This window comes from Nanorana parkeri, unplaced genomic scaffold (assembly GCF_000935625.1).
Source record: "Nanorana parkeri isolate BGI_ZX_2015 unplaced genomic scaffold, ASM93562v1 scaffold1018, whole genome shotgun sequence".
Lineage (NCBI taxonomy): Eukaryota > Metazoa > Chordata > Amphibia > Anura > Dicroglossidae > Nanorana > Nanorana parkeri.
In genome coordinates, this window is record NW_017307286.1 from 285,805 (window position 1) to 304,040 (window position 18,236).

The 18,236-nt window shown below is 39.3% G+C and overlaps 1 protein-coding gene across 1 annotated transcript in view; it reads right to left on the reverse strand.

Moving 5' to 3' along the window:
- Positions 1-18,236, reverse strand: part of SYNJ2 (synaptojanin 2) — a 102,117-nt gene that overhangs the window by 53,377 nt on the left and 30,504 nt on the right. Inside the window, exons 2-3 of the mRNA XM_018567185.1 lie at positions 14,421-14,507; positions 4,561-4,834 (exon numbers count right to left, since the gene is read on the reverse strand). Of these exons, the coding sequence (XP_018422687.1) occupies positions 4,561-4,834; positions 14,421-14,507 (361 nt within the window). The remainder of the gene's footprint in view (positions 1-4,560; positions 4,835-14,420; positions 14,508-18,236) is intronic.

The window sequence follows — 18,236 nt, forward strand, 5'->3', positions numbered from 1 at the left end:
GGATCCCTCACGAAAACACCCAAAAAAATGGGTTTCCTCATTAACATCGAAGTGGCACCTTCAAATCAAGATTCCTCACCTTTACAACAGATTCTCCGTTTGCATCCGCAGCCCTCCTTCACATCAGGAGCCCCATTTTCACATCAGAAGCCCCACTTTTAAATCAGAGTCCTCTTTTTACATGAGAGTTCTCCTTTTACATCAGGAGCCCCCTTCACATCAGTCTTCATTCCCCCTTCATATTACAGTTCCACTAGCACAAAATTTTGAGGCACCGCTGAGGAGGCCAGGAGGCACACCAGTGTTGCACGGCACCTTGGTTAATAAACGCTTATGTACACTACCATCTCCAAAGGATGAAATTGCTGCTGTCCATGGGTGGCTCCATTGCTCCTCCATAACACCCTAAGATAGGAAGTGTGTTATTGGGCGGATCACCAGGTGAAAATAAAGGAGACAAAAGTTTTTTTTTTTAAAACGAATGCGCCCAACAAGGATTAATAAACAGCACTATATTATTGGGATTAGATACACTTTTAGCTGACGCTACACTGCTGACTCGGTCAGTGTGTGACCCTGTAGCCCAGCGAGTGGGAGGGGCTGAAGCATAGATGGAGGAATCAAAAGGTTTTTTTTCTTCTTCTGCCCATAGGGCAAAAATGATTACTTTAATTAGATTAGTGTAAATATTAATTTCAGTGCTAAAGTATTTCAAAAAATAGGAAGAACAATTTTACAAATGATGTTTCTCTTGAAGAAAATTTGTGACAGTAATTATAGACTGGGATTCACAGGAGATTTACAATCATTAGTCATTTAAGATTATCCTCTTTTTAACAAACTGACAACCCCACATTGTGTACACAGGAATAAGTGGTTAATACTATTAAGTATTTAAAAATCACTTTCTTTGCGGTTAAGCCATATATTTTTTCGTATAAAACCGCAGTACTCTCAAACTTTTCAAGGATGCATGATAAATCCCTTTCAAAATTCACAAACCGTAGAGAAACCAAAGACAGTCACCAGCTTTGTGTTTTAAGCCAAGAATGAATGAGAAATACTCAAGTGCAGAAAGTAAAGGAACATATCTGTAATCTGGATCTTTTTCCTTTAGTTGTAGCAGGTTTCCCTAAATGCATGGCTTTGTATGGATGGTATCCGTTTACCACACACATACACAAGAGAAACCAAACTAGGGAAAAAGATACGCGCTTAGTCATTAATGAGTAACATCCAGATTTACTTACAGTGCACCCATTCAAACGTGTAGCAGTGTATTTCCATCCATGTACTCAATATTTTATGCCAGCTTTCTGTATAGTCTGTGCACTGGAAATGTTAAACGGAAAACTACATTCTTTTCAAGATTGTTTGTCTGGATAAACATATATATTTAATTAGTTTAAATGGAGACTTTCAAGAAAACATTGGACTTTTGGAGGTACCCAAGGACACATACAGACATTTATCATGTCTATACCCCAAAAGTCCAATGTTTGGATGAAAGTCTCTATACTATACTGGTTTTTCGGTATCAAGTAACTTTTTTTTTTTTTTTTTGGTACTCGCCAAAACCGAACACGCATACGGAAGTCCCATTAAGGAAGCTGGGCGGTGTGTAATGACTCGCCACCCAGCTTTCCGATTAGCCAGGAAGCCGTCTCCATGCTCCCTCATAACCTGGTGATGAGGAAGCTTGGAGGCGGCTTTCTGGCCATTCAGGAAGCCGGGGGGGTTAATGACTCACCGCCTGGCTTCCTGATTGGCCAGATTCCTGACCAAATCAGGAAGCTGAGCGGCGAGACATTACACGCCCCTCGGCTTCCTGATTGGCTTGGAAGCCAGCTCCATGCTCGAGAGTGGTAACATATTATATATATAGGTAGTAGGGATGCACAGATACTGATACTAGTATCTGTATCAGTGTCAATACCCAGTGTTACTCGCCCAAATGCTCCCAATGCCTATCCTGAACTTCCGGTATGAGGAAGCTCCTGATACCGGAAGTTTGGAATAGGCATTGGGTTACTCGGCCAAATACTCATATCGGTGCATCGCTGGTAACTATACAGTATATAAAACATTGAAACAATATCTGTGCATGGACAGGACCAGTCTAGCCCACCTGAGAACGAATAAATCCTCCGATGGGCCCCAATCGAGCACCAAGGGTGTTCCTATGTCCAAATATCTGTCCCAGGTCAGTAACACCCAAGCCTGAGGGCAAATTGGTTTTGTCCTACACTGTTAGCATAAGTTCAGCATGGACATCCTATGGGAGGTTTTGTTTCACACAAGCACATTAGTCCTTTGTAAAGGTGGTCATACAGTGGTAGATTTTCATATGAATGTTCATAAGAAAAATCTTGTCAGAGCATTTCATAATGCCTTCAGAAACTTAACGAATGTCGTTCAAAATTTCATTTGGTTTTACCTTTCAAGAAGCACTCTGGGCAAATTTATATTAACCTTTAACTGCTCGTTTTCATATAGGGACTAAGATTAAAAAAAGTTATACTTACCCGATCCTTTAGGCAGGTCCTTTCCACCTCTCTCCTCCTCTGCAGCGGTCTAAGGTTCCATGAGTCATCATGTTCTATACACAGTGTATAGGATGTGAGGATGCCGAGGGACATACCATCGCTGCAGTGTAGAAGTAGGCAGGCTGGAGGGAGTGCTGTGACAGCCAGCCGGATCCAAGGTTCAGACGAGTATACTGTAACTGTTATTTTAGTCCCTAGAGGAAAACTAGCAGATTACCCTTTTTTTTAATGAAATTCTTCTGGTGTATGGCCAGCTTTACTCATGAGCAGTCTCTACCTGTTCCTTACTATTGGCTTAGTCCAGTGATGGTTGGCCTTAATAGCCATTACTAAGAATTATAAGGGGTAGGAAAAAGCCAAACACCGGTAATTTGGTTTGTATTTTGCATTACTAAGTACTCATTGTAGGCAGTGTGTCTGCACCTGGAACTGCCTATCTACATGCCCCACCAAAGGTGCACTACAAGAAGGGTGTCGGCAGTCTATATTTGCATTGTTATATTCTATGTACTTTGAAAAGGAAGTTGCTGTTGGATCACTGCCGGAAAATTGGCACTTGACCAGCCATTATAAAACAGGAAATATGTGTGATATAGATCTTGTAGAAATCAAGATTTAATTTAATTAAATATTAGGCATTGTAGAGGTTTCATTCCAAAATGCTGACGAAAATTATTCTAGCAAATAGCACAATGCATTTATAAATCTCTTGTGGTAAAGGGTTCTGGGACACTCTAAAGGTGCGGGTACCCATGACAAAAAGTAGCTATCTACTACAGTATCTTAATTTAATAAATTAAACAAGAACTGTCACTTTGCTATTTACTTTTGATATTGTCTTGTCTGTTTTTTTAATCAGCACTATTTATCGGCATCCTTACAAATTCACATACATTGGGATGCATTTATAAAAAAAATTGCAGAGCCATTTGTCCTGAGAAGCTTCATGTGCTAATGGAGGCAAAAATAAATGTTATTAATTTATTTTATTTACACATCGAATGTAATATTAGAAGGATCCCACATTATGGCCACGAGATGGCAACGAGGAGCATTAGAAGGAAATTATTTTTCCTATGCTCCTCAGCTCCCTCCAGTGGCTATAATGCGGTATTTTCCTGACATTTCATTCATACTGCAAAGAAACTATATTAATCGTATTTTGTTTGTCTCCATTTGCACAGAACGAATGTACATAAAGGTTTACAGGGCGAATGGCTCTGCACATTTTTTTTTTCAAATACACCCCAAATACACATATATATATATATACACACACGCACACACACACACCAAATAGCCATAACATTATGACCACTGAGAGGTGAAGTGGATAACATTATAAATATTGTTACAATGAAACCTGGAAGTGAATGGGATATATTATGCAGCAAGTGAATATTTTGTCCCTGAAATTGATGTGTTGGAAGTAGAAAAAATGTGCAAGCGTAAGGATTTGAGTGACTTTGACAAGGGCAACTGCAGCAATTGCGGAATGTTCCTGGTCTGCAGTGGTCAGGGCCTACCAAAAGGAGGTCAATGCTCTGCTGGGAAACCTTGGCTCCTGCCATTCATGTGGATGTTACTTTGACACGTATCACCTACCTAAACTTTGTTGCTGATCAAGTACATTCCTTCATGGAAACAGTATTCCCTGATGATGGTGGCCTCTTTCAGGAGAATCATGTATTCTGCCACACTGCAAAAATGGTTCAAGAATGGTTTCAGGAACACAATAACAAGTTTGAGGTGTTAACTTGGCCTTCAAATTCCCCAGATCTTAGTCCAATTGAGCATCTGTGGCTTGGTGTTAGATACCACAGCATACCTTCAAAAGTCTAGTGGAGACCACGCCTTGAGGGGTCAGGGCTGTTTGGGGGCCTACTCAATTTTAGGGGGTGGTCATAATGTTATGGCTGATTGGTGTATATATACAATATACTTGCATTAATAGAAGTAAGGAAGAATTTTTATATTTACTATAGTGTAATAGTGGACACATAAAAATACCAACCAGAAGAACCAGCTGCAAGGCTCAGAGCTACTGTCATCAGCTTGTTTCTGAGCCCGAACAGTAAGGTCAAAGTTGGATCCTGCATTTGGCCATGAGAAATAAAACATCCCTGAATTCAAAAACTTCCTAAGAGCTGTCACTCGTTCCTCCTCTTTGGTCTCTTCTTGAAGTGGGCAGAACTCGGTAGCTGTGATTTTGAAAACTTCGGCATCTAAAATTTTTCCCACAGAAGTGCATCCACTTACTAAAACAAGAAAGTGCAAATAAGAGGTCCCTAGAAAAAAAAGACAAAAGACAAAATGATGTAAATAAATGAAATTGTGAAACCATAAATGGCTTAAATATTGAATCATACTTCATATTAACATACTGCCTTTTCTTACCCTTGTTACTAGTAGGGTGTACTACTATACTAGTCCACTATGTCCAACGTGTATTGCATATCTCCTTTTGCTATGCATATTGTGAAACATGCAATTACCTTTTTTAACTAATCTATTATGCTGCTCAGCAGAAATCTTTGGAGTCAAGTAGATATGTACACTACTGTTGCACAATGGCTAGTGAAACACAATAGGGCCAGTCATGCTTTACGGCTGGTTAAACCATTTGGGACTTGAAATTCTATGAATGGACAAGTGGGTATTTATTATTTGGGGACAAATTATAATTGCAGAAATAATAATCATGAGATTCAAATTTTTATCCAAGCCTCCGAATGCCATAAAATTATTGGCTTCTGCATGACTATACTCATTTGAGTTCTTGTTTATATAATTTGTTACTTTATTCATAATTCACACAGACGTATAGTATACCATAATAATATATATTTATATAATTATACATATACCTTATATGTAGAGCAAACCAGCAGGGTCACTCAAATACCCCACCTTAAGAGAGTCACATGCTCCTCCATACCCAGAAGTACTGGGTATTTCCTTTGGCTCCCAGCACTGAACAAAATAGCAGGGGAAAGAAGGAATGGAAAAACATGTAGTGGGGAAGGGAAAGGGGAATTAAAGTAAAACTGTTGCTTTGCCCTGAATGCAAAGCACAAGTTTGCTTTCAGAAAAATATGCCCTCTTTGCGCCCTGATGTTCTCTCACTGGAATTATAATATAGTATGGTCATTTGGTAGTATAAAATCTTTTTTATAATCCACGTTTAATAAGCTAAGTAACCCTGCTTGCTGGAGCTGTAACAAAAATACTGGAAACCATGCATATTTTAGGTATTTTTGGGTGCTAATATTTCCCCAAGGGAACAAAGTGGCTTATATAACTTAAAAGTACAACTACACTTTCCAACAAAATACTGTACATGATAGAACACTCTCCTCCCCATGCCCCCCCGCCCCCTCCCCCCAACCCAAGTACCATATTATTCTTTACATACCACTGAATATATCATACCATGATGCTACAACTGTGGCCTGTCCTGATCCACATTTTTAATTTGTCAATATTATTTGATGCTTACTGCTCCCTGATGTTCGAACGTACACAATAATATTCCATAGAGGTTTAAGGCCTCAAACAATAGAGATTCTTAGCAAACAGGCCTATTTATTTGTATGAAATATTACTATGGAATATGGAGCAACTGACATTAGCATGTCTTAAAATAGTCAGAAAATAAATGCTCCTCTTACCCATGTTGGGTGTATCGCTAGGCAATGTTTCGGCATGTGCGAGGTAAGATACTGCCTACTGCCATATACTGCACACTCCCCACCTGAGTATATTGTCCCCGTAATATGCCCCACACTGCCTCCCTTCACAATCCTCTTCTGTATACAGTGCCCATTTTAATTCCCTCTGTACTTCTCTCCTGAACATATTGTCTGCTGTCATATCCTTCACACTCCTCTACATGCTGCCCCCTGTCATACCCTCCGCACTCCAATCCTAAACATATTGCCCCTGTCATACTCTCCATTATCTTCACCTGCACATACTGCCTGACTTCATGCTCCACCTATTCCCCTCCTGCACAAACTGCCTGATTTCATACCCACCGCACTCCTCTCCTGCATTAACTGCCCGATGTCATACCCACCACACTCCTCTCCTGCATAACTGCCCCTTCACATACTGCGCCTTGTCATACCCTCCACACTCCAATTCTAAACATTCTGCTCTTGTCATACTCTCCATAATCCTCTCCTGCACATGCTGCCTGCTTTAACACTCAGCCCACTCCCCTCCGCTAAGACACTTCTTTGACATTGTCTTTTTATCCTCAACCTTCCTCCTGGAAAGGGAACACTTTGAATAGTTTCTTCCAATAAGGTTATTATTTTGAGTAAAGGCTCCTTCCTTTTTCTAATCTCCTTGACATCCTTTCCATCACAAGTTATATACGTGGATGTAAACTCCAGAATATTTTTGTTCCTTTTTTCAGCTTACAAAACATACATGCCGATGTTGTCTTAACTAAAATACTTGTAGCCCTCTACGGCATGGTTCTTTTTTTCTTCATCTCACTATTGGTCAAAAGTTTTTTCACAAAACATCATTTATTCTGTTTGTCATCTACAAGCTAGGTTGCCCCAGTGGACTTTATTATTACTATGCCCCCACTTCCTTCTGGCAGGTATTCTGGACTCAAAAGTCTACAATCTGTAAACAGCTAGAGGCAATTCTTCACAATTCTGTTATCAGCCTCCTAGTCTATTATATCCAGTCTACAACCAATTTTTGAACACAAGACTGTAAACACATGTATAAAGATCTTTATGTCAGCCATGTGACTCATTTAAAAAAAAATATCAGACAGATAAAAATAATGATCCTAATCTTGAAGTGTAAAATTTAAGAATTGAGTCTCATCTATCTAGCCCTTAGTCTATCTCAACTTGGGACAGTAGACACCATTGGTGGCTTTTATTGACTAGATGTGGCAACTACCAATTGTCCTACAAATGTTTAGGTTGGATTGCTGCATATAAATGAATCAATAGCAACAATGGTAACAAAGAAGGTAACAAAGATGGTCTAAGATGGTCTAAGATCGACTAAATGATTGGTGTCAAATTGATGTTTACTCAAAGTAAATCTTGACCCAACAAAACTAAAATTTCATAAAAGCATTTAACATGTTAATGTTATTTTTGAAAGTTGTTTTCTGCAGCGTTACTTAAGAGACTATCTGGTGACCCTGACATGACAGTCCTTGCTTAGTGGTTGACTTCCTGTTATGGGGTGACAAATGTCTCTCCATTAAGTTCCTATGTTGTCACCCTGTCACATGAGCCCCTGCTGGAAACTACAAGTGGCCGTGCCAACGCATTGCACGGGAAGACAGTCTGGCCAATGATTTGCAGATGGCACTGGAGCAAGTAGACGAGATATGGCTAAAATAGGCAGAAGATCAGTAGTACTGATATGCAAAACAAGCATTTTATGAAAAAACAGACAAACAGGGGGATTGTTTATGATACACAGTGATTTAGAAAACTAAATGTAATCTAGTTAGGATTAAAACTTACATTAAATTTCAACAAATTTGCTTTATGATCAACATAGTGATCGATGTTAATAATAATTTATTTATGTTAATATAGATCCTATATAAACAAAACAAAAAAAAAGTAGAAAAGCCATAGAAGCTTCCTACCAAGTTTACTTTACCTGTACAGCTAGTACAGAGTACAATGGAAGATAAAAACTTGACAAACCGGTTCAATAAAGCTCTTTGGAAACCACTGTATTTCCCTTAAGTCTTCAATGACATTTGCAAACCAAGACAGTCATTATATATTTACTTTTTTCAGACAAGCCCTTTAGAAATACACTTTAACACTGAGTTAAAGGGCAGCCATCCAAAACTAACATAATAGATTGGTTGAATCACCTGTTTTTTTATGAATTGACTGCCAAGATTTCCAAGCAGAAGCTTTTATCCCCACTACATTGCCAGCTTAAAAGATCTGATATCAAAACATGTTTAGCTTGCTCTATACATGTCTTTTGCATCAGGTTCATTAATCCAGAAGATGACAGCCGAGCCACCAAAAGCTGGACAGAAGCTGCATTTCTTACTGCATCAGCCACCTGAGCATTCTGCAAGAACGTTATTCCTAATACAAGTGTGCAACAATAAAGCTGGCCATATACATGGCAATATTTGGTAAATTTCAACCATTTTTCATCCACCAGCAATAGCAAAGAGCATGTAATTGTCAGAAACAAAGCAATTTGCTATCTACAAGTTCAATTGACTACCAGAAGTCATCAGTTGGGAAGTCGAAATTAATTGAGTTTCCATATAGACTGCCAAAAATAATAATTTACACACTCCATTTGTTACAGCACACATTCGCTGTGGCAACGTTTCCATAAGCTTATGTCATGTCACAACATTTATTTCCATCCACAGTTGCATTAAAGTGACATTAAACCCTCAGATTTTTTAACATAAACCAATACTGTAATGTGTGCCTTACTGTAATCCATGATTGTTTCCCTTCTCTTTGCTGCTCTTCCTTTTAAATCCTCATGTCTTCTCATGCTTGGGAAGAACTTCCCTTTTCAGCTCAGGGCCTCTTCCTGTAGTGCTGGCTCAGGTTTCAAGCCTATAGAAACGTATACACAGACACCGTGTATCCATTCCTGAGACAAGGCAGTCTGCTGCAAAACAGAAGTTCTGCAGAGCATGCGAACAGATACAGATTAAAAAGGAAGAGCAGCAAAGAGAAGGGAAACAACCATTGATTACAGTAAGGCACACATTACAGTATTGTTTTATGTTAAAAAATCTGAGGGTTTAATGTCACTTTAAGTTTTCACCAATATCTTGTAGTGATGATGGGAGAGTCGGACCACAGCGTAAAGTCGTGACCATGGATTGGTCACTCTGTGGTGACCAATCCATGTGTATCATTTTTTTTTAAAGTAAAAAGATATCTTATGCTTCCTGAACCACTCTTTCACAATTTGATCCCAATTAATCCTGGCATTGTCATCTTGAAATATGCCCATGCCATCGTGGAAGAAAAAAAAAATCCATCGATGGAAAATCCTGGTCAATCAGTATATTCAGGTAGGCAGCTGACCTCATTTTTTTAAAGGACATAATGTTGATAAACCCAGACCTGACAAACTGTAGCAACCCGAGATCATAACACTGCCTGATATCCACATGGTGACTTTTTTTTTTGGCCAGGAAATGTAGTTTATTTAAGGTTTAATTTGAAAACGGAAACAAAAACTATGGGAATGTCTTCGATTGGGGAAATTTCAATGCCAAATTCTTACGGTCAATATAAACTACAATTTTTTCTTGCACTGGTTTGTGAAAAAAAATTAGATTGAAAGTTCAATTGCTCCTGCAAATTGCCACGTGTACAACCAGCTTAAGACAATTGATCTTAAATGTACCCTACTAAAGCTCCATGCTGTATTACACTGTATCCTTGTGAATACAACTTTCCTCTTCTTTATGTCCAGGAATGAAAAATTTTTTTTTTTCCAGCCAGGTGAATAAGAAACGTGGTATAGGAATATTTCAGATGTACCATTTCCCTGTTTCTCCCAGCACAGCTGCATGCAAATTTTTAATTAGAGAGAGAGGCAGTCTGAAAGCAAACAACCACTCGCTGTGCTCTTTCTTTAGAAAAACAGTTAAGCTCTGTAACACATATATTATGGGTACTCCCCGTTTTAAATGTTTATTTACAAGACAAATTATTTAATATTAGGAGGAAAGCAATATATACAGTATAACTCTTTTTACTTCAAAAAAATAATACAATTGACCCAAAACCATTATAGTTTACCCTTTACTCGTGCTAAATTCAGAACTAAGAAATATACACTTTAAATGAAATGTTGCATATAAATATTTTGTATACTTTATTCTAGCAGACAGGTGGCGCTATAGGATCCTTTTCACATTTTCCAGGTTCTCCTTACCTCCTGGTGTAAAAAGACTGTTTACAGAGCTTAAAAGAGAACTATGGGGTAAGTGTTTTTCCCCATAGTTCTCTTAAGGGTCACGGAAGGACATATACTAACCTCCTCCTGCAACCCAAAGCTCAGTATATCGCGAGCTATAGCTTGCGATATACTGAGACCGCCGCAGCTGGGACGGATTCCGACATTACTGTCATGATCCACCCAGCTGCGTGAGTGACAGCTGGCTCTGCCTATCTAGAGGTAGAGCCAGCTGTACCCGCCTCCTCCCCCCTTCGTTCCTCCAGTCAGCGCCGGAGGATCGGAGCAGGGCAATCCCTGCAGAGAGCCGTGAGTGACAGTCACGGCTCTCTGCAGTGAGATGATCGAGAAGTGAGCGAGCGACGTTATGTGCTTGCTCACTTCCCGACCTATTGAGCTGACATGTGACAGTTTCATTGTCACACGCCGGCTCGAACTAAAATCTTAATCCTTGTAGTGGGGCTACCCCTCACTGCAAGGGTTAAGTGCTCATTTTGCCTGGGGAGCTAAAATAACAGAGATATACTCACCCAAACCATAATTCTGGCTAGCTTTGAGACCAGTACCTTCTGCCTCGCTCCCCCTCCGCTCTGGCGGTCTAATGTCCTGCAAGTCATCAAGTGAGGGAGCAGCCCCACTGCAAGGGTTAATATTTTATTTGTCTGGAGTTCTTCTTTCAGCTTTAAGACTTTTCACACACAAATGAATGAGTCAGAGCAGTGACTCCTTCCCCTAATTCCCCCTTCCTATGTAAGGCTAGATTCAAAGTTTGAAACTTTGTATTTTGTAGATAAGTGCTTTATTTTAGTGGAGAATGTATACTTTGCAAAGTGAATGTTTCGTTATATTAGTGAATGTAGTTTCGTTATATTAGTGAATGTAGTATAGCTACATTTTGTGTTCATTTTGAATGCTTAGTCACCTGCAGCTTCACCTTTACTTCAAAGTACTGTAAAATTAACATTAACCTATAGCTTTGCAATGAGTAAAGCTCATGCTTCCTGATGATTGGAGAGCTCTAGCTCTGACTCAGCAGCGAACACGTTGGACCTCTGCAGGGAGACCACTGCTTCCACAGAGAGAGCAAGAGTTTTACTCTACAACACGCTGGCAGGGGACAGCATTTCTACTACTCAGGGTGTGGGTGTCTTCTAAAGAAAACAAACCAGGAAGCTTACCACACACATTACAATCTGATTGCACAAGAACGGTCAGCTGGTAACATGTGGGGTGACCTTAATCCTTTGCATGAGGGCTGCAACTTATGATTAGTTGGCTGATTATTTTTTCCATTAATCGGATAAAAAAAAAATATCATCCTAAATATAAAATAAAATACACAAATGCAGTGTTACAAACAATGTTTACTTCAGAATAAAACTGCATGCACAATTTCTTGCAATCACACTGCACTGGAACGCGCCGCATCATTGTACCGTGCGTTCCAGTGAGGGTGATCATACTGTGGGTGGGAGGCGCATTTGGGGTGCCATTCAAATGAATGGCACTGCAGGGCACCTCCCGCAGCAGAATTTGTCAGGCCAAAACCAAAAATTGTCTTTTTTCCCCACCTTTTATACATTTAAAAAATAATAATTGTATTGTAAGCACATGGCGCTTGAATAGCTTCAGCCAGGGAATGACAGCTGCCAGTAGCAAGATTCCGCAGACGGCAGCTGAATGTAAATACAGCAGGTAGTGGGCTGGTACAATAGTCAGCCTCCTATTGGCCATTTCAAAGTGCAATATCCAATAGCAGGCTGGCTATTGCAGCAGCCCACTGCTTGCTGTGCCCTCCTCCCAGCATGGAGGAGAGAGCTAGGGGTTCCAACCAACTAATTGTCTATGAGAACAGTTGACAACCATTCTCATTATCTATTATCATCCATTAACCGATTCGTTGGTTTCAGACCTACTTTGGATACATTTTGTGTTGATACACAAGAAATGCATTCAACTGAACGGGCTTTAATGATTTCAAGACTGTTACATTTGGTGAAAATTTGTTTTCAGATAACCTACATTTAGATTTTAAATCATTGTATTCTATAAAGTGAATATGCAGCAATCCATTACATAATACTGTCCGACAGTTTAATGTTTGTGTAATAACAGCATGAACAAACTCTCAAAGCTGAAAAGTCTTACAAAACAAACAATCGGGATGTTGTGTTAATTATAATTGGCTTATAATGATCATTTTAAAATATATATCTTAAGGCAGATTTCTCAACCTTTTTCCAGTCATGGCAGCCTTTAAAAGGTATGCAAAATCTCAAGTCACCCCAGTCTAAACTGTAGTGAATCTTAAGGGAGGGCGCTACACAAAGTGGGGTTCCTCCCTTCACATCAAAGTCTTCCCTTCAAATTAGGTGACTTCCCATTGCATCAGAGTCCCCTTTCACATTAGAGACCTCCTTTACATCAATAGCTGCCCTTTACATTAGAAGCCCCCTATTTTTACATCATAGTTCCCTCTTTTACATCTGAGTCCTTCTTCACATCAGGAGACCCCTTCACATCAGAGTCCCCTCCTTTCACATCAGGAACCCCCTTTCACATTAGAAGCCTCCTTCCATATCAGAACACCCCTTTCATATCAGTGTTCCCCCTTCACATCAGAGTCCTACCATCACAAAGTGTCAAAGGCACCCCTGAGGAAGTCAGCAGGCTCCCCGGAGTGCCACGGCATACTCTGTTTACTGTGTGTGCCATTTTAGTGCAATAATGCAGTTGTGCAAAAATCAGAAAGCCAACTGCAGACATAAATATATACCATCTTCATCTTATGAAGTCATTTTATATTGGCCGTATACTACTACAACGCTAATACTATACTACAATAAGCCTACATTCACACCTGAGCTGAGCGTATTTCAGGCAGTTTAGAAGCATTTTGTTTGTGCTCTTTTATTTTGTGAGTTTTCAGACTTCAGCTTTTGTTTAGCCAATGTTAAGCTAGTTATTAGTAGGAGGAGATGGTTGTTAGGTGGAAAATTGCATGAAAAGCATGAGTTGTGTGTTTTTTGCAGGTGCCTTCATTGAGGTCTATGGAGCAAAAAACAGGCGATTTTCCCAAGAAAAAAAGCTCATGTACTTTTTTACGTTTAAGTGACAGGCAATAAAACACTCAGGTGTGGATGTGCCCCACTTAAAATAATGTGATTCTTCAAGCGTTGTTGTGCTTCGGGAAACATGCAACAAGACCCTGAGGTGTGAATGGGGGCTAATGCACAGGAATCTTAAAGAGAATCTATCAAGGGAAAAAAAAATGCAGGTATAAAGGCCTACACGGCACCTTGAGGTGCTTGCCAATACCTCCAGAAACCTCTGTAACCTTGCTGCCTACTGCTGCATGCTGGGCCATACTGATAGCTAGCGGTGAGCTCCGACACTGCTTTATTTCTTGTACAGCAAAACCATTACACATCTTAACAGGGAACAACTATTAAGTATGTAATTTGCTGGCGGAGGTCCCGACAGATAAAGAACCCTTCATGGTCATCCCGCCATATTCAGTATACCTCACAACTGCACAGGTAAGCTTTCTTAGGCTTTTTTCTTTTCTTTTTTAATGACCAAAAAAGAAGGATTGAAAAGCATTACATACAATAAATTAGAAGGGTAGGAAGGTATAAGGGGCGAATGGAAGGGGGAGTGGAAGGCAGGAGCTTAGGGGGAATGGGATGAAATACCTGTAATTTATAGCAACAGCAGGTTTGTTTTTTACCCCATGGCAAAGTCTCTTAACTAGTGGCCCACATCCACTGGATTCACAGCAGTTGGGTATGACAGTATTTTAAGCAGAAAGTTAGGATTTCATCTTATGGGTGAACCTTTCAAATAGCAAACCCTTCATCAACCAACCTTTGCTTTGTGGGTGGCATTGTTATCAGCTAAAAAGAAAAAAAAAATCACCTGATTTTAACTGAAGTTCCCCCAAGCATCCATGGGCTTCCTGGTGCCTCTCATATTGTCCTTTAATTGCATCCTTTTCATCAGGTGCTAGAAATAAAATAAATAAGGATGAAAATGAGGTATGATCATTACATCATGTTATTATTCTAATTTGTTGCTCGCCATTGGACCATGTTATCTAAGAAGAAGCATTCACAACCACACACTAATCAGTTATAAACCATTAGTATAACTAATACGTTCTGGACTACTTATTAAATTAATGGCCATTCCTTTTCCTGTAGGGTTATAAACCAAGGGTCACACCAATGCTTATACAAAATGCTAAATCGCTAAAGTGCATAAAGAGCAGATAGATCCATATAAAAACACCAACAATCTAATACCGTATAATGAATACTTAAATCACCAATATAAACTATAAAGATAGATAATACATACTAATCAAATCAACCTAGTACAATGAATAGTAATGATACATGCAGAAACAAAGTGTACAAATAAAAAAAAGATACTTATACAATATGTCAGAATACCAGATGTCTGTGAAGGTTCTCATTCATCCAGGTCATGGTATATCTGTAAAAATAAGTCAAAGCAACTGGACTTGCTGTATTTTTCTTGAAGACGTTTCACTGGTCATCCCACCAGCTTTCTCAATTCACAATGAATTGTACAAAAATTCAATGGGAATAAATATGGTGCATGTTGCTCCAATCCACATAATCTGTTAGTCGCAACCAGGTGTTGATGCATTTGCATTAACACCTACTAGCTCAAATTATGCAAATGTAATTAACGCATGGTTTGCGACTAACAGATTATGTGGATTGGAGCAACATGCACCATATTTATTCCCATTGAATTTTTGTACAATTCATTGTGAATTGAGAAAGCTGGTGGGATGACCAGTGAAACGTCTTCAAGAAAAATACAGCAAGTCCAGTTGCCTTGACTTATTTTTTTTTTTACAGATATATCAGTATACCAGAGATTATTATATATAAAATAATGTGTTAGTTTCTCGATAGTTCACATGTGATTCAACAATGTGTCAATTTCACAATAGTTCATATGTGTTTGGGCAATGTGTCAATTATCCCAGTAGCTATGAGATGAGTGCTGCACCTCCACCCCCAAACTGAATTCTTTCCCGGGTGTACACCTTTTCCAGAGTGCCTCTCACCTTATGGGACAACCTAACACGGTCAAGACACTCTAACCTCCTTCAACTGAATAGCACCCTCACTCGAGTAGCAGTCCTCCACTCCTAAGCCTCACAGCGTACCTCATTCGATTATCCCAAAAAAATCAAAGTTGCACAAAACATAGTGCACTCCGAGAATTAAAAAAAATTATTTGATTAAAACACTACTCACATAAAACAATTGTAGATTGCAACAGTTTGGGATTAGGAGCCTCTCCACTCCACTGAGAGGCTGCTGATCCCAAATGGTGATTTCTCAACCCACTGCGCACTGTTTTTACTTTGTGTTATATGCGATCTACGTGAGTAGTATTTTAATAAAATATAATTTTTAGTATCTTGGAGTGCACTATTGGGTATTAGCGCGGCACATTTATAAATAATATGTTTAGCAACCGGTTTGTGTTGGATCGGGTAGTGTCTGCTGCTGGGAAACATATTGGCGTGAGGGGTTTAACTGAAAATTATAGATCAAGGGTAGACAAATTAATATGGAATTTAGGAGCCAGTCTGCTGTCGATGGGGTTGGCTCCTAACAAAAAAAAAATCATGTTGACCAAATAGAGAAAACCTCAAAAGTTAGGCGCCAGCTGTGATTTTTAAGGAGCATTGGCTATCTGGCTCCTGGGGTTTGTCCAGCCCTGTTATAGATTATATCCAAATAACGGCGTTGGATGGACTTTTTTAAACTAAGAGTGGTAGAGGTTCTCATTCATAAATCAGTGGCTGGTATAACATAGTATTGGATTAAAATGTAAATTGATTTTAAGATTGATTGTAGGATTTATTAACTAAAAAAAAAAAACAAAAAAAAAATCCTCAAACGAGTAAAACAGTTCATGTTTTTTTTTTTCTTAGAGGTCAGCTTTAAAACACGTTTTTCAACCATTGAGCTGTATTTTGAAAGAGCTTTCAATGTGCCTGCATGAGTGTTTCCAATGCAGTGCACTACAATGTACAGAACTTACAGTGTTAGCAGGATACAAGCAAGAGGTATAGGAATACATATTGCATCCTGGTCCCCTTCGCTATCCTCTTCTATGTATGCATATCCCATCATGCATTTCTTCCAGCAAGCAATGATAATGTTACATTGTTCAGATGTTAAGATGTAGTTCTGTAAGAGTTGTGACAAAAGGAAGTACATATTCTTTTAGATAGTAAGCCCTCATGGGCAGGGCCCTCCTTACCATCTTGTCTTGAATTGTATTGTGATTGTAATGTCTTCCTTATATTGTAAAGCGCTGCGCAAACTGTTGGCGCTATATAAAGCTTGTATAATAATAATAATCACATTCACAGGGCTGAGTGAAATTGTGACTCAGATCAAGACTATACAGCACTGATCTTTTTATGCTGTTTTTTAGAACCCGACATACTACATCTGTTACTCACAGTATTCTGCAGTGCTCTGCGCAGCACTTAGAATGTATGTCTACTATATTGTTACTTGTCGCATGGCTTGCAAGCCTTGATTTTGTTATTTTTGTACCTTTCATACATTTGTGAAAGAAATTGTGACTCAGGAAGTACAGTACATCCTAAAGGCATCTTCAACAGGTAAGTTTACAAATGTCTAGATCAATATGGTTATTAGAAGTGGGATAGAACTTATGGAAATTCAATGCAGAAACACATTTTTATTTTTGGACCATAGATACCCTTTAACATTATTATTGCAAGCATCAATATAATCATCATTGTCGCCTGACGTTATCTTTTTGAGCAAATAAAGATTCATTCCAGGCAACAACTTAAACCATTCAGTTAACTACTGATGCTTTCCAGCATGCTTGAGCTATCCCTAAAATCATTTAAAATTACCTTAATCTGAATTCTCCTGAAACCAACTGCAGCCACAGCACACACAGGCTACCTCACATGGTCAGTAGAGATGTACTGCCAAAAGACTGCAATGTAAAAACCTCCCTGCATTATGATCCATCAAATTCAAATTCCTGATGCAGGCCTGCATGAAATTGTGGCTGTGGGATGCATCTTACCCGTTTATACCATGATTGATCATGATTCATAAAAACTAAACAAGTAAAAGCATTCCTCCCATCAACCAGAATGACAATTGCTAATCAATTTCTTTCACACATAGTAACCAGGGGTGAATTCCTATCGTCCGATGCCCAAGACATGCAGCTCCGGTGCTGGGCAGGTGTTTTTTTCCTACATTTAGCCCTGCTTCGGGCAAGCAGGGATAAATGTACAGCCGCAGAGATCACTTGTAAGCAGCTTGCTTATAGCAATACATCTAAATAAGGAAACTGGAGCTGTCTGCCCCCCCCCCCGCCCCCACTGCCCCTCTATGGTTTGTTCTGCCCCCCGCCACTGGCCCCCACCATCCCCGCCTTGATTTTTGGGGTCCTCCACTCTTCAGGGGCACCCGGGACATTGGCAAATTAGCTCAGGATGGAGAGCAGGGATCAGAGCGAAGAACGCCCGAACAGTGGGATCTCCAAATACTATCACACAGGGGCTTGTTATCCCCTGTGTGATAGCAATAAAGAAGTGAGAAAGTAAAAGATAATAAAATAAAATAATTGTTAAAGTTAAAAAAATATTAAAAAAAAAAAGTGGTAACAAAGTAAAAAATAAAA